Below are 23228 nucleotides of genomic sequence, written 5' to 3'. Positions count from 1 at the left end.
GAGGCCAACTGCTTGCAAAGAGCGTATCTATAAAAAGTCATAATCCCTTTTAACGTTTTCCATTTCTGGGAAATGACCCAACTCGCGACAGCTCCCTGTTGATGGCAGCAGTTAAAATTAACATTCCAATAGCTGAGACGGCTCTTCAAATAAAGATATCCCGCTTTTAATGTTAAAAACACATTTGGGGAAGGTAATACCCCTATGAACTGTCGTTGGAAATCAATAGGGCAAATCTATATTGAATACAAGTAACACACAGAGAGGTGTGGAGACCACCAACAGCTATAATGGGGCGCTAAAAAAGGGACCTCTACTGCATTGAACCTGATGCCCAAAAGCAAGTGACTCTAAGAGCTGGGTGCTGAAATTCTTTCTATTGAACGGTCTTTAACTGATGTCAGGCTTTGGTTTAGTTATGGGACGTTAACCCACTTTCGAATCTTTCATCAAATGGCCATCCACCTGCATCAGTCTTTCATTCCACATTACTAATAGTGGCCATTAAATCTCACTCTTCTCATAGGGGATTTAATTTTAGGCAAAATTTTCCCACAGAGCTAATCTTTAAGGCAGCCTTCTCGAAAAAAAAAAAATAGCCCACCATAATCTGCATTCTCCCAATAAATAAACACATCACAAACAGCACTTCTTTTGTTCATTGACGCATAGCTACAAACATCTTGGCGCAAGCAGCAGGTGCGCTCTCTCATTCTCAGTCAACGTCTCACACACCCTAACATGAAACTGACAGAACACAGTCTGTCATCTGTGTTCTCCACCACGTGCCTTTGTATCGTGTACCATGGTAGAATGATGAAAGAGTGTTCCGTGTTTGGCCTGTGACGCCACACACCCTCGAAAATTATGAATAGATTGGTCGACAACTAAAATAATAGTTGCAGCCCTAGCTCTAAGAAAGTGTCTGTGTCAGCAAACCTTTACATTTGGACACAGGGCTTTATGTACTGTGGTCATATCTGAATTATTGCACTTGGCATCAGCGTGTGTTGGTTAGCTATCTCTGAGAAACCTTGTCGGCTGTCGCTCTCACCAGTAACAAAGTGTCATGATGAAGACGGAAACATTGTCAGAGGCCATCACTTCACTCAGAGGAAGTATTGTGTCAAAACTGAACACAGGTACAGATATGGTCGGTGACTGAGCCATGTAACTAGCTCATCAAGATCCACTTCCTCTTGACACCAGGAGAGAGGCCTTCATTCAGGCTGCTCTTTTCCCTTGGAGAAGTGGATTAGGTGATGGTTCTGTCGAGGGTCGCCAGCTTGGCCTGCATCCCTTTAACAAGTAGCTCTGCCAGCTTCCTCATCACAACAGTGAATTTTAATCAGAACCCAAGTACAACTTGGAACACATTTATCAGCCATCACTGCTGACAGTTTCAGTACGACCTGACAGTGAATCAGAACGTGTCTGTCACAACATCGACTCGCCTGGAGAGAAGTGAGGCGCAGATAAACAAGTGCCTTCTCCTTTAACATCTCCACCGGGGTAAAGGCGAAGGGGTCGAGACTAAAAAAGAACTGTGGGTTTTGTTTCACTGTCAATAAATGTTGAGCAGATTCCCTGTCTGGCGGAGGAGCAAAAACAAGAGCTTTTCCTTCCACCACTCGGAAAGAGCACAGCTTTGACCCCCGCCTCACCTCTATTATCTTCCTCGCCCGCACTCTTCCTCTCATCTCTCAGCACTCGCTTGCTGTCGCCCATGACTATTGAACACACCCGGGAGTATCTCCAGCTCTCCCGTGCTCCATTTTTCATTCATCTGTTGGAGCATTTGCATCTTGTGCACGGAGAAACCGTAACACGGTGGAGAGATAGATTCATGCCTCATTGAGAATGTTAATCATTTTCAAAAACCTATTACATGGACTGAGAGCAGGACAGAGGAAATGTACCTCAAACAAAGGAGTTAATGGTAATTTCCTGATCATGACTTGACTGAGCACAGATGACAAGTCAACGAGACAGACATGTGCTTTCCATTAAAATGCGGCGGTAACCTCCAGCTAAAAAATAAGAAGTATATGATGCGACGTCGTCTCTGATGTCGGTGTTTTTCATAACAGCTTCAGTGGCTCATAAAATCTGAACACTGATTTTTACAGTGAAGAGTTGAATAATTAAATGAGGTTAGAATATCACCAATTTCCACGAGACCCATGAGCCAACATGCTAGCAAGGCTAAGCTAACTGCTAAAAACCATCTCGCACTCCAACACCTTTACTCACAAGCTCAAGCAATAAGAAATGATTAGACGCTGCTACATTCAAAGGACAGACAAATGGTTCCCATAAACACACCATCCAGACGTGTATAAATAACCTTTTTTTCCGTTGTCTCTTTTCAAAATTATTTGGCAGAAAAACAAACAACTGGGACGCCTAAAACGCTTGAGTGCTCATCTGCTTGCCACACTTGAGGGATTACTGGCGCACAGTCATAACATTTATCTGGATTTTATTATATTTTCTTTTTAAGATGGAGCTCCTAATGCAATAAGAGCACCAAGTGTCCCATGTCTGTCATCAAACGTGTGTTTGGAGACGCTGTTTTATGGGTGCACTGCCATTCAAACAAGCAGAGACGGTGGCAGGGGTGGGGGCGCTCACAGCCACTTTAATGCACACATCATTTTTTAAGATCTACCAGTGTAAAACAAAAAAGCTGGGAATATTAAAGGCAGTGGAACAACCCATAAATAATGAGTACATTTTACACTGATGGCTAAGTAGCAATCATTACAACGCAAACTCACACAATATTTAAAGACAACACATTGTCAAATATGCACAGAAGCTCAGCTACTTTAAAATCAAAAATACTACTGTCATCCATCCACCTTTTTCATATCGCCAGTCACAAACATACACTCGATTCATGTCACTCACTGGCGTCCATGGTATCCAGGTACATCTTGTGTATCTGCGTTTTGTCATGTTCTCTCTTAGCTACCTCTAAGGAGAAGCATTTGTCATTGCGCTTCTGAGAAAATCAAACATATATCCTCAATAAATTTCAACTCCATGGGGTCATGGATGGCTGCGGTCCTTCCCAGCTACTCCCAGTGACAGTGACCAAATCCATCAAGACAACAAGGACACAAACTTGAATTTAGAGTCATTGCTGAACCGTTTGGATGGAAAAATATTGTGCAGAAAATATTAAATGTATAAACTAAATGATAGTTATTTGTGGCCTCGTTGAGTGTCCTTCAAAAGCACAAATATGCTGCATGTTATTTGTTCTACAAAAAGACTCAGTCAGGGAGAAATGAGCTGCACATGAGCGTCGAGGAAGAGAAGCGCCTGCTTCTTGAGGAATCTCTCGTCAGTGTAAAGAGGCTCGCCGCCTGACAAAGGAGGCACTTTAAGGAATTGAGAAATGGCTTGTATCAGCACTTTTTGCCCACTCTGCCACAAGTGAATGGCTTATTCTGCCAGAGTGGCATTGCTTTCTCATCAACTTCAAATCTCTTCTGACACTTGACACGCTGCCAATATTTCGGCGGTTTGTTCACGTCGCCTCTGATGCTCACTCGGATCAGATCTCATTCAGATGCAACAATGGAAGCATCATTTATTCATATCAAAAGGTAGGATCTAGTGTCAGAAGATCCGTGGGTGAGTTGGTTTACTCCGACATCCAAGTGACAGCGGACAAAAGTTCTCAAACGCCAACCTGTTAATCTTGCTTCAGAAGAACACAAAACCTTGAAAAGATGCTTTTCTTCTGCTGATCACGTCAGACTTGGTTTCTCTGTCTACACTCTGTAACATGTCAGTTTGGGTATCAAGAACATGGCTATGAGAGTTTGGTTCTGCCTGTATATATTTAAGGGTAGGAATTATCAATACCAAATTTCCTTTTCATGAATTAATTCACCGTGTACATCAAAGTATATTCAAACCAAGACTGTTTTCATCATTAAAAAATATATTTTTATAGTATTTTTATATATTGTATACAAGTCTTATGTAAAACACATTTTCTCACTTTACTATTTTATTTTTTTTATTCCCCAACTGGTAGTTTTTTATTATAATTAAATGTATTTTTTATGAGATTTGTTAGTTTTTAGTTTTTATTGTAGCTTGTAGTTTTATTGTGTCTTCATCTCTTTATCTCTTCAAATAATAACAAATAATTATCAACAATATGACCTACCGCCTGACCACAACACGGGCACCATCACGTTTAGATATTATGTCATGTTTTACTTTACATCATTGACATTGACAGATGGATTCCTGAGGCAAAGAAGGTTTCAACATCTTGCTTCAAAACATTTTGGATGTCTGGACTCCCACCTGTGAGGCTGGCTTTTGCCAAACGGCTCCTCTGACTGTCCCAAACTGATTATTGACCCTGCCAGCATCTGTTGCCAACTTGCTTATCTTTCAGATTCTAGCGGACACTTGGACGCATCACTGTTGGAAACCTGGGACCAAACCAGAGGGCATTTAAACCTGACAGATGATGTATACGAATCAGTTTGCTGTGATTCAGACATCTGATGCCACTTTAGAGCAGATCAAAAGACTGCCCTTGATGCGCTGCAGTGTTCCACGGTGGCTGACGTCATGAACACAACTGTGCTGGAAAAGAAAGACCACCATTCCACAAAGAGACGGAGACAATGCTCTAAGTTCAACTCTGGTCTTCACAAAAGATAGTACTTTTAATACGCTTTATCCATGACAGTCAACTGTGTAGTGAAGTATCACAGGACTGATGAGGCGTCAATAGCCGCTTCCCTGGAGGGTCCCATGAGGATGAGAGTGGCAGGCTCTCTCAAAGCATTTGATGATAGGCCATTGAGATCCGCAAATGTCTTATGCCCTTTACAGTGGTATGCTTCCATGTCTGAGCACCATGTGTGCGCGACTGCTTGCCACCATGAAAACTTCATTGCATACAAAAGAACGATGTGATTGAAAGAGCTGTCTTTTCTTCCACCATTTAATTAACTGAATATATATATATATATATGTATATATATATATATATATATATATATATATTCAGTTGAACAGAGATGTAAAAAATCTACAAAATTTAATGTGCTTTTATTCCTACCTTTTTTATTTTTAAATTTCAGACATCTTCCATTTCTCAAAGTGATTTATGCAAATTGCTAAATTCCCAACACTGTTTTAAACACCTATAAACGATTACAGCAGTCGCCACAGCAGACATCGACTGATCGTTCACAGCGGTCCTACGGTCTGCTCACAGATTTTGTCTGTTTACACACATGAAAAATTATAGGGAACATGGGTGGTGAGTTGACTAAATTCAAATGAAGTTCGCTATAATTTCCAGTTGCATTTTGTAAGTGTTAACTGCTGTATTCAGATAAAAAGCATTGATGTGTAAATGGATCCACTCAAGAGAGACACTGTACTTCATAAGTCACTTCATTGAGTTTGATATAACTGGAGTCGTGCAGTTGCAAATCCTTTACCTTTTACATCAAAACCAAATGAACAGACAGCTGAAGTGTTTCCCTACAGATCCAACATGCTAGCTCCAGCTCAAAGGTGCGTTGACGTCTTAAAAAGTGAAGAGACACCCGTTGACATTCTACATTTAGATTAAATGAGCATCGACTGAATCAGAGTCAAACTGTTCAGATGGCCATTTCTGAGAGAGGCGAAAACTGTGTCGTTATTAATCACCCGGACGCTCTGAGCGCCACGTGCCGCCGCCAGACAAAGACAATGGCGGTCGGGGAGCAAAAATCAGAGGAGGCTGCACAACTCCCTCGCCATCAATTATCCTGCTGAAATCAGATTAACCCACAAGGAGCCTCGACCTCTGTCAGTGTTTTACACTCTAAATGAAGCGCAGTGCACATTGCCGCCCTTGTGGGGAGCCATGCAGAAGCACCAAACAGGTGTAGTGCGAGGGCCTCCGGGGCTGCCGACACTTAACAGATGCTTCTCCGCCGCCTTCTGCCACCACCTTCACAAGACCCAACAAAACAGGGAGCCGTCATCCGATCTGTGTTCCGCTGTGGCATCCAGCTCTGGGAGGTGATGAAACCAAGTGACCTAATTAGAACAACCAGAGTCCCCGGGGCCCAGTGACGGATACGCCCGCCAATCACGCTGCGTCAAACCTTACTGCCTCACCTGACAAAGACAGTGGAGGAAGGCAGCCACACGGACTTGGTGTATGGACATCTCAAGATCCTGCCTCGATCCCTGACCACGCACACGTGTGGCGCGTGAAACAGGGCGAAGCAGCAGTGTCAGGCTGTGCTGCGAGAGCATTAAGGGACGAGCTATAGCTGAGGCTCTGCTTAGTCTAAATAATTAACGTGCAAATAAATAAACCAGGCTCCGCTTTACTTGTGTCTCAAGTGTAACTTAATTAACTGTGACAAGTCATGTGGAGGGTGAAATGAAAGAGACAAAGAAAGAGAAAAACAGAGTTGCAAAAGAAGAAAAAAACAGACTAAGGAGTAAAAACAGTTGCTAGGCAACATAAAACATCGGCAGGAATTCAGCAAGGTATTCGTTGTTTTTTTTTTAAGATGTTCGTCTCCAGGGTTACAGTAGAAATATAACATTTGAGGAAATTCAGTGGTGCCCCGGTTCACAGAAAATAGCAAACCAGTGGAGAGTGGAAACGCGAATGATGTCTCTCCTGTGCAGGAAAAACAGAACGCAGCTTGTTCTTACAGCTGGAATTAATAAAGACGAATTTGGCTGGAGCGGCAAGGAGCACGTCATTCACCGTCCAGAACATCCTGAGATCACCCGAGGAATGTGGTGCGCCGTGATCTCTGCTTGTGTCTCTCTGGAGAACAGCTCACTCTCAGATTAATCACTGTTGTGATTACGGCGTTAACACAGCACTAGCTGTACCTCCCCAGTTATCACATGCCTCCTTTCATCTGATCGGAGAGCTGCTTCAGACAGAATAACAGCTCGTGGGTGCATTACTAAAGTTGTATTACACGCCTGATAAAAGTATCAGGTATGTGTTGAATTTAGGCACAAAAATCACTCGGGGCAGGTTTCAACCTGCTGCTGCGCCAGACTGCTGCCTCCAAATCTCCTGTTTCAGCCACTGAAGTTTCCACTACCAGACGCAAGACAGTGAAAATCTATCACAGAACTGTGGCAATGAAGCAAAGCTCACCTTTCTTTCATTCTCCACATAAAAGCTTTTGGCCTCAATGAATCTAGCAATTCCAAGAACTACTTTTTTGTCTATTTTCTGTTAGACAAGATTTTCTTTCATTCAATCACTTGAGCTAATTTTAGCCTCACAAAAGTTGCCCGAAGTTATGTGAAGATGTGAAAAATCCAATTCACCAGCTGTGCAAAACTACCAAGAAAATTCAAATTGAGCTCACAATGCTGTCGTAGACGAATGTGCTTTTAGAATACTGCAAAATGAAAAAAGAAAGACTCACAATGGTATCGACAAAGTCAGAGGAATTTTTAAGGATGTAGAAGAGTAGACAATCTGATAAGGATCCTTGAGGGACTTCAGCCCCGGCCCGTGTTTTCAAACTACAACAAAGTAATTAAAGTAGAACAACAAGTTTGTACCATGTAAACACCCTTTTGAATCAAGAAAGGCAGTCCACAAGTACAGAGTCTGTAAACTGTGAAGTATGGATGGGTTCCAGTACATTTTGCCAACAAAAATGCAGCTGTTTGTCAAGCTACTTTTTCCCAAAAAGGATCCCTGATGCGTACAACATCAGTGAGTGGATAGGAGGATGAGTGGGCAAATATACACTGGTAGAACTTGAGTCCACAGGTACAATAACAGTTCTGTCAAAGAACCAGGCAACAAGCGTTATATTTCATGTTTAGCACAGACAAAGAGGCACTTCCACTGCCAAAATAAACACATATTTTTTGTTGATGTCGACTGTAAATGGTTACAGTAGTAGTAGTAGTAGTAGTATATAAACACACTGACATTAGTCATTTTAACCAGTTCATCTCTGCTGATTAAGTTTAAAGTATTACTCCATGAATGCATTGTTGGGTAACAATTATCGTCACATAAAGCTGGGTTGTTTATAGCATAACGTGGCCTAGTCACTGACAGCTAGATATTAAATAAAGACGATGGAGTCGCGACATCATCACGTAAAATTGGTGACAACCAATTGTCAAATATCAACCCTAGTTTCGCGGATAAATAGGAGTATGAAAATACAACAACCAGCCAAGAGGACACTGTTCTCCTAACAGTTTGGACAGCCAAAAAAGGGTTGCCAAAAAAATACCAAAATATCAACCCTCCTGAGAAGTATTTATACTCAAGTGTGTATCCGGATGCAATACTAATTCGCCATGGTATCGACACTACAGTGAACACTCACAGCAGGCAGCACAGCAGCAGACAACAGCATTTCTGGTGAGATTCCAAAATGCAGCTGATAATAGCTCAAACAATGCTATCAGCATTATGTGCAGGTTAGTACCTCAGTCGGTTAAGGGACTTGCTAGCTCGTGACAGAGACTGGTAGAGGGTAGAGATCCTCTGAGCCTCGGGCGGTAGCTAACTTATCTGCATTGGCAACGCCTCATTGTACAGCTACTCCTCTGTTTGACTTAACTTCACGGAATGCCACGCTCCTTAACAACCAAATTCCTTCACCCAAGCATCAATGGAGTTGACACATTCGGAAGGACTCGGCGAGAAGAAGTGTGGCCAAACTGAAATTAGTTCTTAGGATTCACAGACACAGAATGAACCTCTTTATTTGTGTAGGTGATCAGAATGTGAAAATATTGAATTGATCTCTCTGACATGCTCGACATGATCCTCGCTCGCGGCCAAAAATTACATAGGAAGTGCATGGGTCTAACTTGTGCAGAGCTTGATGCTAAACAGCGAGCAAACACCACTGTACACGACATCAAACTGAGGAGCAGAACAAGTCTTTTGTACTAGGTCTGCTGTTCTTCACATGATGAAACTCCGACGTCCACACAGACAACAGCCGGCATAAAAACATCCCACTGCAGCTGCAATGCTCACTCACTCATGAACCCCGGTAGCGTTTGTGTCCCATCACAAAGCTTCAAAAGTCTATTTATTCATGAGACCAGAGCCAAAACTGAAATTGAGCTGTACAAATTGTCATTAGCATCTGAAAAAAAAAAAAAATCACGGGCATTCGCCTAATTCAAGATGAGAGACACCGCCGCTTGGCAGCCGAGAGGGAATCAATGCAACACAAACGGCAGAGAATCAACAGTCGACACATAATGTGTTTGTTCACATCAAGTACCCGTCTGATTGGTCACAGATAATCTCTCCCAGGGACGTGAGCACATGATAATTAGAATTTGCAACAGCGCAGCAGACAACATTAGCGTTTCTCTGTGACTCACTTGCCTTGTTTTCGCAGATCTAAAAGCAACCCTTTAACCTAAGTGTGCTCTAACTGAGCTGAATCCCAGCCAAGCGTGATATTGGCAAAGCTGTCTGGGTGGCAGAAAATATTTGCCCAGTTACAAGCAGGGAAACATCTCGCTTCACAGAAAATCTCTTTGTCCTGAAACGTAGCACAAAACCCGGCTCAATTACTCTCGTGATCAATTAACTGGTCAATGAATATTTTACTGCAGGTGTTCTAAACACACAATGTTTGTCTCAGGACTGCGTACAGGGCAACAAAGGGCCAGACACAGAATGTGGACACTGTGGAATTAGATGATTGAAATGGAATCTGCTGCACGGAACATTGCAGAATTTGACTTAATGTGACTGACCAGCTGCGTGGAAGAGGGATGTTTAGGGCAAATAGCGCAGAGGGAAGGTACCCTGGAAGGTATTATGAGCTCTGCCCGTAAGTGAGTGCGCTCGACCCTCTGTTTACACGGAGTGGAGGACACTAGCATTAGCCACCGTTCAGTGCTGATGCGGACCTCCAGCATCAAAGCCTCACAGCAGCAGGTGCTCATGCAGCGTTCTGAGTCGCAGCAGTGACAACTGTTTGTAAGAGATGGACCAAAAACCAGTGGATTAGTGGAGGAGAACAATCGCTCACGCTCAAACTGAGAGGCAGTGAATAAACCAGGCGCTCTTTGTGTTATTCAACATGGTGAAACCACTCTGGAGAGACTACAGACAGAGCACTCAAGTGTAGTATTTTTATAATCAATGAGTGACTTTTTCTCTCTAGGATCTCATGAAAACTGAATAAAAAGGCTTGAAATGAGGAATCAGTGCACGTGGAGTCTTGGTTACAATATAAGCCTCTGTGTCAGGTGAACTGTGAGACTTCGAGACAGAGTAGATCATGAAGACGGAGTTTGGAATGTTGTTCATGTACTGTATGATACAGTATTGAGGAAAAATGTGTTTTATTATCACCTCAATAAATTGAAGTAGATTTCTGTTCGGATTTGTATACATCTTAGCTGTAGACATATTTGGTAGTGAAATAACTGATGAGTTATAAAAACTGGATTCCCACAAATCAAAACAGAATTTTGGAAAAACAGATTTAATTGGGCCCTACACAGTGTGACACCATGAACTCAAGTGTTGGTTGTCTGCAACTTCCTAGTTTGACACGCTTAACGGGGCCCTCAGATCCAAAGGAATCAAATCTCACAATAGTTGCACATCAAGATAAAACTGGATATGTTTGTAATTTCAAAGTCAAAGTTAAAGATTGCGTATTTGATGTCACAGACTTTGTTCTGTTTTTTTTTACAGATTGTGGGGAGGTGGCTTTAGTTTAAACTGAGCCATTTCTCGCGACAAAAATCAGTAGCAATGGAAATAAAAACAAAGTCAAGTAGCGGAAGTAAAAATAGACAGTCAAAGAAGATGCAGCAGACGCTCCTGGGGAACTTTCACTGTACTTCTACAAGTTAGAATGCATACTGCAGGACGTGGCTACTGCAATGTTCAGATGGAATAATGTGTCTAGAAGTGTCACGACAGTTGATAACTGGTGACATTCGTCATTGAGAGACTGAGGACGATCCCTTTTCACAGGAAGAGTCTGAAATGCGACACCACAGGGGACTACAGTGCTCTACTTAAACAGATAATCTTGACTAAATGACCCAAATTGTTTCGTAACCTTTTAGTCATGAGCTCATTGTTGATGTCTTTTAAGACTACTTTTTTTAGTTTGAAGAATGTTGTAATGAATTATTTTTGATATAGCAGAGAAAGAAGCGTGGAAATACGGAGGATAACATTGACTGTAAAGTTGACTAAAAACACTAGATTGTATGAAATATAATATAATACGATGGCAAACTATACATATGAGGGTAAGTAGTGAGGATGTTTTGAAACAGCAGTCACTCTTTGATGTGTTCAACGCCCCTATATTCCTCCAGAGTCCATCTACAAGTCAATCTTTCTGTCTATTGTTCCATCTGCCAGCAAACTGACTAACTCCACGACCATCAGGAGCCAGCTACTGCCCGATCCTGCCAATCCTCCTCCCCGGCTCAGCCTTCTGTCGCCCGGCACTCATGCAAAAACACCAGTGGGCGCTAAGAATAGAAACACAGCTGGCGCTTCAGGGCTTACATATTTCACACTCCAGCCACCGTGCTCCAAAATACTCCTGCCCATCCCGTCCCACTTCCAGCTCGGGGTCCGGTGGCGGTTCCATCCCTCCCCGCCGTCCTCCCGTGTTTGTCTTTGAACTGTTCTTCACCTCTGTGGCGCCCTGACAAGCAGGCGGCTCAGATAAGATCCATGACTACTCTCTGGAGGATTTACCAGAAAATAGATGTAGTGCTGCGAAAACACCAGTGAAGACGGATCTTTTTGTTCCCAAACTGCACCGCGCCCTTTCACAACAGCGGCTCACAACACTAGAGCGGAAAACAAGTGAGGAAGTGTAGCATTTCGTTCCTCAATTATACAAATAAAGACAAGATTTGATACCCGACAACATGGAGATTTACACACGTGAATTGGAAATATGAAGACTCAGAGATCCAGCTAGTTTACATGGATGTTTAAAAGAGCAGACGCTTCAGTATTTTTAAGACTAGTTTTGAAATGTGTGAAAAGGATCTACAAAGTCAAGAACACATCATACACAAGTTTGTACACACTTTCTTTTCCAGTTCATTTATGGGAGAAGCAGCAGGGAATGAATGAAGCACTGCTAATATGTTCTGATATATGCAACACTTGCTTTCTTATCGAAAAAGCATCAATCCTTTTTCACGTCTGGCAGTAATTATTCTTATCTCAGCTCCTGTGTTGCATTGAGGAAAGGTGCTGATCATGTGATGAGAAAGAGTGAAACTAAATTACAACTTGACATCGATGCCAAAATATCTGCCAATGATACATGGTGTAAATTTGTCAAATGTGAACATTAACGCTATTTATTTGCTTTCATGGAGCACTGAGGTGCTGTTGATAACATAAGTGATGATGTCTGCTTGAAAACAGGAAGAGAAGTGTTTTAAGGAGTAAAAGCTAGACTAAACAAGAAATCAGTCAGGGAATAATGGTGTTTTATCATGATTCATCAGTTCGTAGAGTGAGGAAAATCTTAGTTTTTATACTGTTTTACCAAATGAAAAACTGCAAATTCATTTTCACTTGAAAAGTAGCACTAATTTGTTCTATACTTGTATAATGTGTTGTTAATATCCCTGCATTAGTTGTGTGTACAGTAACAAGTGGGGAAACAAGGCAATATTGACTATTAAAGGGACATTAGGTGCCCCCCTGTTCTGTTGCAGGGAATCCCGCACTGGTGAGAGGACGTGGGTGGAGCCACACATACCAGCTCTAAGTGAAAGCGGCTACTTCCTGTCAGAGAAGTCAGATTAGAGGTGGAGTTCACTGACGGGCGACCAGATGGAGCCACAGAGGGCGGCGGCAGACGGAGCTCGCGCATCAGGAACCTTCCGACCTTGTCAGAGGACACCAGTGTGGAATATCTCACCAGACTCTACCGATGGCACGCTGAAGCGCTTGAGCTCCTCTGCGCCAAGTGACGAGTGATAGACACATTTTTACTTGAAACATTACTTAGGATGCAACGAGTATTCTGTAACTGAATGCATTCAGCTGAATATTGAAATATTGCACATTGAAAAATCCACATTCGTCCTTCAGAGAAGATAGTTAAAAAAAAAGGCCCAAAGCAAGGTTGAATAGTGGCATATTGGGATTCACCTAATTGAAAATGTGAGGCCAAAGAAAATGTAAAATGCTTGGCTGAACACCAAATAATAAAGAATGCCGAATATCCAATGTGGTCATGTTTTTTTTTAATGATGCATGAATGGTGGAGAACATATTTACATACATGCCTGAAAGTTACTGTTTAGATGATTGAATATTTTTGAAATTTTTATATAAATTTCTGACTTTGCATTCCAAAAAAGAAGAAGAAAATAACACAATTTCCCATTTTATAGTAGGTGGATACATAAAACAGAATTCTCTCGATAGTTTTGTTGAACACCCATTGCAAACTGCAATTCTATTCTCGCTCTCCAACACACAAAAAAAACTTCAACAGTGCATATAGACTTTGGATCACTCTTGGTGACCCACTCCTCCACTTTAGCAGTAACAGCAGCATTCACCCAGGTCACTGCACGGTCTGGTGATGACCAAGCAGGAGTGGTTCAACATCCTTGACTGGTGTTGAACTGCTCAACAAACTGTGTCACTTTCTGCCAAAATATGTCGACACTACTGTATAATCCCGACTCAATATGGATATTTCAGACTGCAGGTTCTGTCTCTGGTGGCCTGAGTTCGATTCGCCCCCTGCTGTGCAGCCTTGCACCTCTCGCGATGTCCCTTCTTTCCTCCTCAGTTGGCGGCGCTTTGCGCAAAATAGCTGGAGGAAGAACATCTAAAGGAAGTCGTCATGAGCCGCGCGACAACCTTTAGACGTCCATCGGGTTGACTCACACCTCAGTATTCTGGGAGTTTGGGACGTTGTTTTAGAACTATGTTTTCCGGCCAGACAGCAATCAGACCCTTTACTGCCCGGCATCATTCATCATGTTTGTGCGGACACGTACAGTGGAACCTTGGTTTTTGAACGTTGGAGTTCGAACAAAAATTTTGAGATTTTTTTGCTTCTGATTTCGAACGAAAATCCAGAACTCGAACGTCCCCGAAAAAAGACGGAAAAAACATAATGTGCGCGGATCAAGTGACCCACGACGAGTTTTGTTATTGTGTATAGCGCAGCCTCTGTATGCAGATGTGTCCCGTTAGCTACATTTACTGACTGTTTTTCTTCATATTGAGGTGTAAAACCTTTCCTGTCTCCGCACTGGACCGTGGTAGAGTGTCACAGGGGAGGTGCTCGCTCTCCACACCTCCGAGGCTGGAGCGCGCAATCCAGGATTTTAGTTTCCGGCATCTAGCGCAGAGTCGCCTGAGGTGAGAAGCTCACCACACGCTGAAAGTTTCCCGAGACAAAGTGCAAATCTCCAGCCGGGATCAAGTCTGCGGTCCACTTCTGGTTTCGCCATTTTCATTTCGGTGCATCCCTACCATACAGCCAAACAAACATTGAGTTCTTCCTGCAGAATTGGGGCGAGGCATACAGTGCTCTTTAACAAAGATTTAATTTTGACAACGCTGCAGCTTCCACAGTCTGACCATTGTAATGTTGCTGACGTGCGTGGCATGCGACGGCATGAGGCATTAAGCATCATGAAAGAACCTCTGAGGCCTGGTCCTAATTCTCCGGCGTCTCCCTCCATGCTAGCTAATGCAAACACCTATATAAAAATAGACACGGTGGCTGATCAGCCGCTCCTCCTTACAAGCGGTGGCCACTCACCTGCCATAAATCACCGCACTCCTCTTACTGCCGCTCCCCCGGCCTCATCTCTCAGCACTCTACTTCCAGACATCGCCGTCATTATTACACATGGAAGATCTCTATTGGAATACAGTTTGGCTAATGAGCACCTCTTAGTTGATCACACTAAAGCTCCACTTGAGGACACTTAATTACCAGTGTTACGCTGCAGGTGCGGGGAGGAGGGGAAGATATTACACTCTGTGTTTGCATAAGGCCCCTGTCCATGGGATGTACAGGACAACTTCAGCGCAGCGGTGATCAGACCTGAGAGTCTCGCTGTGTTTATAATGGCGAATGGCGTCCATGTGTGTAACGTGACGGTGTTGGAAGTCTGTCTCCCGCCTGGTTTACAGTGACACCCACACACACTCCTCACTGTCTCCGCCTCGCGTCTCATGTTCACGTCTTGACTCCGGCTTGTGTTTGTTACAATCATCTGGCCGGTCCACAGAAAGGCGGCTGTTTTCTCTCACCCTCTCCCTCTCTCTAATTTTCTCTCCGCCTGTCTCACTCGTTCGTTCTCAGCCACTTGCTCACAGAGGCCGAGGCTCACAGTCAGGAAACACACATCACTCATAATACTTTCCTAAAATGAAAACAGATTCCTCTGCACTTCCCTCATTTCACTCTCAGAGCTACAGACCCTCCCCTGTTCTTCCCCGTGTCCTCCACCCTTCCCAGCTCTCTGCTCCTCGCCTCCGCTCTCTCGTTTGCTTTCCGTCACAGACGGATAATCATCAACAGACAAGACGGTTGTTTTGTGGGTTGTGCGATGGTGAGAGATCTTCGCAGTGTCTGGCAGCGACCTCACAGCACCTGACAGTGATCCGCTGTGATCCCAATAAGTCCCCCCCTGGCCAGGACACTTACCTCCTCTAAAAAGGTCCTCTTTATTGACACAGGCCAGGATAAGAGTCTGGGCCACACGGTGCGGGAGCACAACTGTCTCCAGCATAAGCATCATGGAAACAAGTGAGCAGTTCATCTTTTATTGTCAGTCCATGCTCTCAAAGTTTTGCCACCTGATGACAACCAGCTGTACCACAGATGCAGATTACTGCAGGTGACCTTTAACTTATTCCCACTTCTGCATGCAAACCAAATTTTCATACATGGGACTCCGCAAACAACGTCTTGACTCAACCTTGAGTATCACGCTCTGAGCCTTCGAAAACGGCACTTATGTCAAACTCACACACAATGGGCCAAACTTTCAAACACAAGCTACGTAGCAGACCAGCTGTCAGTCTGGCTTTGAATTCTAAAGGTCCTTGTTTCGGCTCGAAACACAATACAAAAGGCTAACACTTCCTCCCTCATATTCAATTTCCCTGTTTCCAATGTTTCTAAATCAATTGCATATAGCTACGACTTCCAAAAATGTCCTCTCCAACGATGAGCGTTTTCGGCACTTTGGTTGAATTTAAACAAATAAACCCGTGAGTCACACGAAAACACATGAGCCTTGGGGTCTGAGTCTCTTTGTACAAAACAAATAATTGATTAGTGTTTCATGGAGAAAAAGCAGAGTGCTGCTGAAGTTGGTGGGGAACCACAGAAAACTATTTCCTGCCAGAATTCTGTTTAAAATGTGTTCATAGATTAGTACTGTGTATGCAGGAAGTGATCTCTGCTTCTGAAAAATTGAATTTACACACTCAGGTTGACCCTGAAACTGGAGTCACTTTAGTGATTCACCAGGCATAGAACGGGATTTTACCAATTAATGAGCTCCTGAAAGAAAGACGAAAAAGACTGTTACTCACTGTGAACACGAAGCCTTTGCTCCATCCAGATCGTGCACACATCAAAACTCACAACCTCACTCAACACAAAGCTCACATGAAAAGACCGTGTTGATGCAGTGAGATTGGAAAATCCCCCTTTTTTATGAGTCAATAAGCAGGTTGTTATTCAGGCTAATTTGTGTAACGCTTTGATCTGACAAGGCAGGGAACTCCAGCTGCTGAGTTCATCGTGTAACACGATAAACAAAGATGTGTTTGACCAACAATATCTCTCACTTATTTTACACTATTTGAGCATCTGTAGGAACAGGTTTGTGTTCCTGAAGCAAAATAAGTTATTAATTGTGAAAAAAAAGTAGTTTTTTAATGTTTACAAGCTAAATAGCACAGTAAAATATGTTTGTGTATTCAACTATCAATGTCAATTAAAAACACATATCAAACTAAAATAACAAGAAAACTACTGTAGTAAAGCATTTTCAGAGCATGTTCTTACTGTATCAGACAAAATGTTTGGACAAAATGTACAGAAGAGGATTTGGGATAGTGAAGAATAAAAAATAAAAATACGTAGTATTCTGACTTTAAAAATGAAAAATAAAAAACATGCATGTTACAATACCAATAAACAGATCAAGTTTATGGAAGCACACAGTTTTTGAATGTCAGTTTATGACAATTTTGTAAAATTTGTGTTTGTACTGCGGTGAAACGGTGAAATGAAAAAAAAACCTCCCTAATAATAATGGAGGAAATTTACTTTTAAAAGTAATAACATAACGGCACACATTAGCAATTAACGAATAAAATGGCGAATCAAAACAGATGAACTTCAGTTATGATAATAACAGTGGAAATATTAGCAAATATTACCAAACATGTGCATATAAGAACATCACCTACTATGACAGAAATTAATGATCAGCCTTTCTTCAGAACTAGAGCCCTTGACATCACTGAACATGATGTACTTGTGTTACACGAAACCTCCTTCTCCTCCAAAACACTGACTCTCTTCAGATATTCACCTCTGTGCATCAACAGGATGTGTTTTCTTTTGCTTTTGTTCTGCTCTGTATTGTCCAACATCGGAGCTGAGCCAAGTAACTCCTGTAGCTGCAGTCAGTCATAAATATTCTCAACAGGTCGAGTGATGGATGGTTCCATTCTCCCTCTGCTCAGGGAAAGAGATGCTAATAAAGCTGGGGGTCAGTGGACGACATCCACTTCAGCTGATTCTAGTCAAACTATTGCAATCACCATAAAGCCGTCAAAACACTCCAAACCAGCCCTCTTCCATGGCTGTAAATATGTTTCTAAGGAGGTATGATACTTCAGGAGGCTTACAGTTTATAAGCCCTTTGCTGCCCGTTTTTACCTGCTGCCAGTTGCCTATTGGCTCCACTCCATTGTCACTGCCAGAGTGAGACAGAGTACACACCGGCGAAGATGCTGTACCTTTAGATCTGACACTCCAGCCTCCCCATGTGTACACTGATCCCGAGTGAGCGCTTGAGCGCCAAAACTGTCACAAGAACAAATTTCAAAAGAACATAATGACTGACCTTTCGCGATATTAAACCTAACAAAGATACATTTTCTGAAAAACAGAAAACTTCAGATGATAATTCAAGCGAAAACCAAAGTGTCCCTCCACCTCAAAACCAAACAGTCGCCGCCAGAAGACACACAAAGCAAGAGCATGGATCTCACAAACGGCCTCAGCCACACAGGCTGCAGGAAGGTTAGCTGCTGGCTTTTGCTAGCCAGCGTATTCATGAGTCAAGGTTTACCACATACCACACGTCATTCAAAGTAGAAAAGGACCCGCAGCGCCACTTGAAACCTCATCTCACAATTTGCAATATTGAGTTGGACATTTGGTAGATTTGTATCTGGTCAAAGTGAAAATGGAATTTCGGTTAACCCAGCTAATCACATGCTGTTGGATCACCTAAAACGCCCCGAGGACCCCCGTGTTGTTGTGCCCCCCCGCCCCCTCCGCCTGCCGCATGCCTTTCCACTTGGCTGCCAAATGCAGTAGCATACCTATCTCACTGATGGCAACTCCAATACACACCTCTGATCACCTCAAAAAAAAGTCACAGCCAAGGAGCGAGGAACGTCTTTCTGTGGCTATTTAAGCGCAAAAGACGTCAGCGGCGGGTTATCGTTTGATCAGACTGGAAGTGAAGCTGATAAAAGACTGAACTCACTGCTACGTCACATCACATATCCTTGGTAAACTGTTTGATGTCTCACATAAAATGGGGGTGATGTCTATTTTATACTGTGCCTAGGAGTGATTTCTTTCAAGAGTGCAATGACATTATCAATTCTTGATCATGCCTTCTGAAGAATACAGCATCTACTGTGGGTACTTCTTTTCCTTCCCTCCTAGCTCTTGGCAGGTCAGATCTTACTTCAAACATTTGACAACAAAAAGCTCTCTCTCCAAATAGTCACCTCTGTCTCACCCCGCCAATGTGTCAATAGTTTCCCAACTAAGATAATCCAGAAATAATAGACTAATAATAGAATGTTGCAGAATGTAATAGAACCTAATTTTGCATTTTTGTATGTATGTCATTTTGCAATAGCATTTTGCAACAGCACCGGAGAAAAGTGTGGCCCGGGGGCTGCATGCGGACTAAGTATTGATCCAAATTCGGCTGATAGTGAATGTTTGTCACAATAGACAAGTTTTTAATGTGTGTTATTTATTATTTTGAAAGGTTACAATCCTGACTGCTGGGAATCGTGAATCTGTGGCTCAGGTTTAACCCCCTATATAGCATGTTTTTAGCAATGTTTCAGTGATCTCAACATGAAACCGTCCAAATCTCAACATCGGTGGAACTGTGAATGGCGCTACGTCAGGTGCTGTGATGCATCTGTGTCTACCACTTCTTGTACTGCAGTACGTGTCACTTTCACTCAACGTGATTCAGTTGAGGAGATGCTGCCTTTAGGGTCAAAAGTTCAAAAAGCAAACAACATATACTGAAGGGAAATATGTTGTGCAATTACACAAACAATCTCTTGCATGGCGAATCAATAATTTACCGTATTCTAAACTGATAGCGCTTTCCAATTGTAAAAGTTAAATGTCATTTCCTCATTTATCAACCTCATGTTTTCCCACTGATTTTTATTGATACTTTTGAGTGTTCAACATATAAAGTATTTAAATAATAGTGTCCCTTTGGTCGTATAAATTAATGATCACTTGGCTACCCATCGAGTGCTTATAGCTCAACATTTTATAATTATTTAATTCATAGTTTAACCAAAATAATCTCCTTCATGGATAATGCCAATTTGCCTGTTTTAATATTTTCCATATTTGTCTGAATATGTCTAAATGTTTCACCACGGCATGCTTTAACACTCAGTGGAATTGAATTTTGGATTGACTGGCACACTTGCCTTTAAAAAAAAAAAACGACAGCATGAACGTGTTTCATTTCAGGAGCGTGTTCCATCTGAAGAGGTGACAGTGACTGACGTGCAGCGGAGTTGATGAAGGTGTTATTTTACAAGAGCGCGAGTGCAGCTACCAGAGACAGCCTCGCGTCAAACCATCCTCCGGTAAATAAGTGGCCGCTTCACCTTTGTCCGTCAGCGAGCCAGCAACGGGCTGGTCTCGCGACACGCGGATCACAGGCAGGATTAATGATTGATACTGTACCAGGGAGAAGATGTTGGAGTGGCAGTCCTCAAGGCTTGCCCCGTTAGCCACCCAGCTCGTTGTTGTAGTCATACTCGTCCCCCGTCAGCGCTGGGCATGTCGGAATCCTACATGGAGACAGATCGGTCCAATTCAATCGAGGAGAGATGGTCCAGATAATAGAGGTCGGCTCGCAGGAATGGGCGGGTGAGGACGAACAACAACAAGCGCCGCGAAACAGTCTCGTAAATCCGAGCGGGATCAAAACATGAGTCCAATCCAGGTCAGACGATTCCCAATCTGATCGCTGTCACGGGCTGCGAGACAGATCCCATCCGAACGCGCCTCCATAGCGCTGCACTTTGATCGGAATAATCCATGAGGTTAGAGGAAAGCGAAACGACGAGGAACGAACCCTCCTCCTTTTGTGAGATGAAAAAAAAAAAAAAAAAAAACTTGCGAGTCTGATGCACCACTTCTGATAGTTTGGCTATTTATAGACGTCTCTCTCCGCTTAACCACAACACGAAACAGTCCCGCGCCGGGTTTAACCGCACAGACGAGGGTCGGGCAGAAAACACCGCCTCCGCCAGCGAACCGTGGGTCCGAAAGCCAAAAGTGACAGCCCTCGAAGACGCTGCGGAGATTCGGAGGATTGTGCCCTGAAAAAGAGCGGAGCCTCCGCCGAGTGTGACCGAGGAGCCTCGCGTTTGTGCCCCGCTTCCTTCCTCATGCAGCTCGGATCACAATCGCGACGGAGAGGCTCGCTAAAGGAGGCGTGCGCGCAGCCCGACACAGGCTTCCTCTGTGTCTGTTTGCTCTCCGCGGTTGCAATTTTTTTGCAACGCTCGTCCAGCCCACCACGCATGGTAATGTAATGGCGGTCGGAAACGTACTACAGAGACTCGCCTTCCCATTTGACCAAGTTTGCGCTCACGTGACCAAAGTCTGGGATTTACAGCACTGTACGCTATCAACGATGCGAGACTCGATGGCTCGCGCACAAGTGCACCGGAATGTGTTCCAGAAAAGAAGAGGAAGGGGCGCGGGCGGGCGCGCGCGGGGGAGAGTGGCAGGGGGTGCCTAGTTTGTGTTGCTTTTTTGTCGCCTTATATAATGAAAGTAACCAGAGGATGTGACAGAGCAGAGGTCAGAGTGACATGCTGCGCTCACACTGCGTTTCATAAGAGATATCTTTGTAGGCGACACTCTCCAGCTCTGACGCTGTGGAGTGAAAGACAAAAGATGTAGACAGAATATTATCAGTTCATACTTCAAGAAAACATCCACATTATTAAACAGGTCGCTCAACAAATACCGAAATTGGCCAGGACATTGATCTATTAAGCATGTGTGACAATACCAGATCGATTATTGAGAACGTCCTTCTGAACAAATATTAAATAATCATCAATATAGACATTTTTTTCCCAACAGTAGGTCCTCGATTTACGTGTAATCTGCCAGATTAACCCACTTAACTAATGCAATAATCGTCACGATTGTGGCCATTCATAATACACATGGATGTGGAACTGGCATTGAAAAGAGCATAGCATTTAGAAAAACATGAAATACTGAAATGAAATGGAACTGCTGTACAACTACTGCTGTAAACGCAAGTCTTTCTGTGTTTCTCCGCCATGTTTAGGAGGAGCTTGGTGCATCAAATTTGTCTACACACACGCAAACATTGGAACAGCAATTCTTTGGTTCATCGTGGATTATTAATAACGTTCGATTTTTATTTTTTGAAACCTATATTTTTGGCTATAAAAGTTGTTATTTCAGCGCCTGAAGAAGAGTCATTCATGGCTTTGTCTGAGAGACAAGAATATGTGAATGGTGGTATCAACAAGTAAAACATTTTTTCCATCTATATATCCAATCCATCCACTCAATCTCATTCATGTATCTGTTCCCAGGTCGCAGGGGCAGCAGCTTCAGAAGGTTGTGCCAAACACCCTTCTCCCGGGTGACATCCACCAGTTCGAACTGGGGGATGCTGAGACACTCCCAAGGCAGTGAGGAGATATAATCCCTCCACCTGGTCCTGGGTTGACCCCTCGCTCTCCTCCCTCCTGGCCGTGCCTGAACCACCTTAACTGGCTCTTCTCAATGCAGAGAAGTAGTGGCTCTACTTTGAGTCCCTACCAAGTGACAGATCTCCCTACCAAGAAGGATCAATAAAGTATCTTGAAAAAAAACCCCAAAAACCTTAAAGTAAAAACGTTTATATTTTAATGTCAGAAACGCAACTCTAAACAATGATGTAAGCAGAAAAATAAAAAGATCAAATATTAATCAGCACAACAGAAAGGTCGTCAGAAATAAACGTGTCAGATGCAACGGTCACCTAAAATCCAAGAGGAAAACCAAAGTGAATAAACACAACCATCAAAGCTGATAATTGCAAACCACAAGGTAAAGCACAACACCAAACAACAACAGAAAATGCTCAGAAAAATACAAAAAGAAATCAATAACCTAGACCAAATACACTAGGTACAATTAAGACAACAAGAAAAAGCAGTACACGAAGAACACACACACCAAAGTAAGGAACATACAGGAAAACAGCGCTGAAGTGCTAAACACAATGCTAAAAAACAAAACTTCTCATGCAAAAATACAATAATGAATTCATAATTAATCACTCCAGGCAACCACCAATGACAGAACACGAGTCGTGAATCATAAATATCAATCTGTGTTTGTCCATCAGTCCTGCACTGTTGCTGGTGCCGCTAAGGACCTGGCGCCGCATCATACTCTGATCAGCTGATCAGGGGTCACACATGACAGTAACTGTACAGCAACCAACAATTAATATGTTTTTAGACCTTAGGAGGAAACCAGAGTGCAAGCTCAGGAGGAGTTTTGCTCCTGACCTGGACTCCTCATCCAGGTTCACAGTGACGGACGCAGTGCCATCTATGCTCCCTTCAACATTATATCGCCCCTCAACGG

At 43.1% G+C, this 23228-nt stretch overlaps 1 protein-coding gene across 1 annotated transcript in view; it reads right to left on the bottom strand.

Moving 5' to 3' along the window:
* The window catches only part of LOC128769466 (mediator of RNA polymerase II transcription subunit 13-like), an 89887-nt gene extending 68751 nt beyond the window's left edge, over window positions 1-21136 (bottom strand). The window contains exon 1 of the mRNA XM_053883252.1: window positions 20280-21136. Within this exon, the coding sequence (XP_053739227.1) occupies window positions 20280-20351 (72 nt within the window). The 5' untranslated portion in view covers window positions 20352-21136. The remainder of the gene's footprint in view (window positions 1-20279) is intronic.
* Window positions 21137-23228: the final 2092 nt, after the last annotated feature.

Source organism: Synchiropus splendidus, chromosome 1 (genome assembly GCF_027744825.2).
Source record: "Synchiropus splendidus isolate RoL2022-P1 chromosome 1, RoL_Sspl_1.0, whole genome shotgun sequence".
In the NCBI taxonomy this organism is placed as follows: Eukaryota; Metazoa; Chordata; class Actinopteri; order Syngnathiformes; family Callionymidae; genus Synchiropus; species Synchiropus splendidus.
Note: the sequence above shows the minus strand (reverse complement) of the source record. Positions and strands in the feature narration are given on the sequence as shown.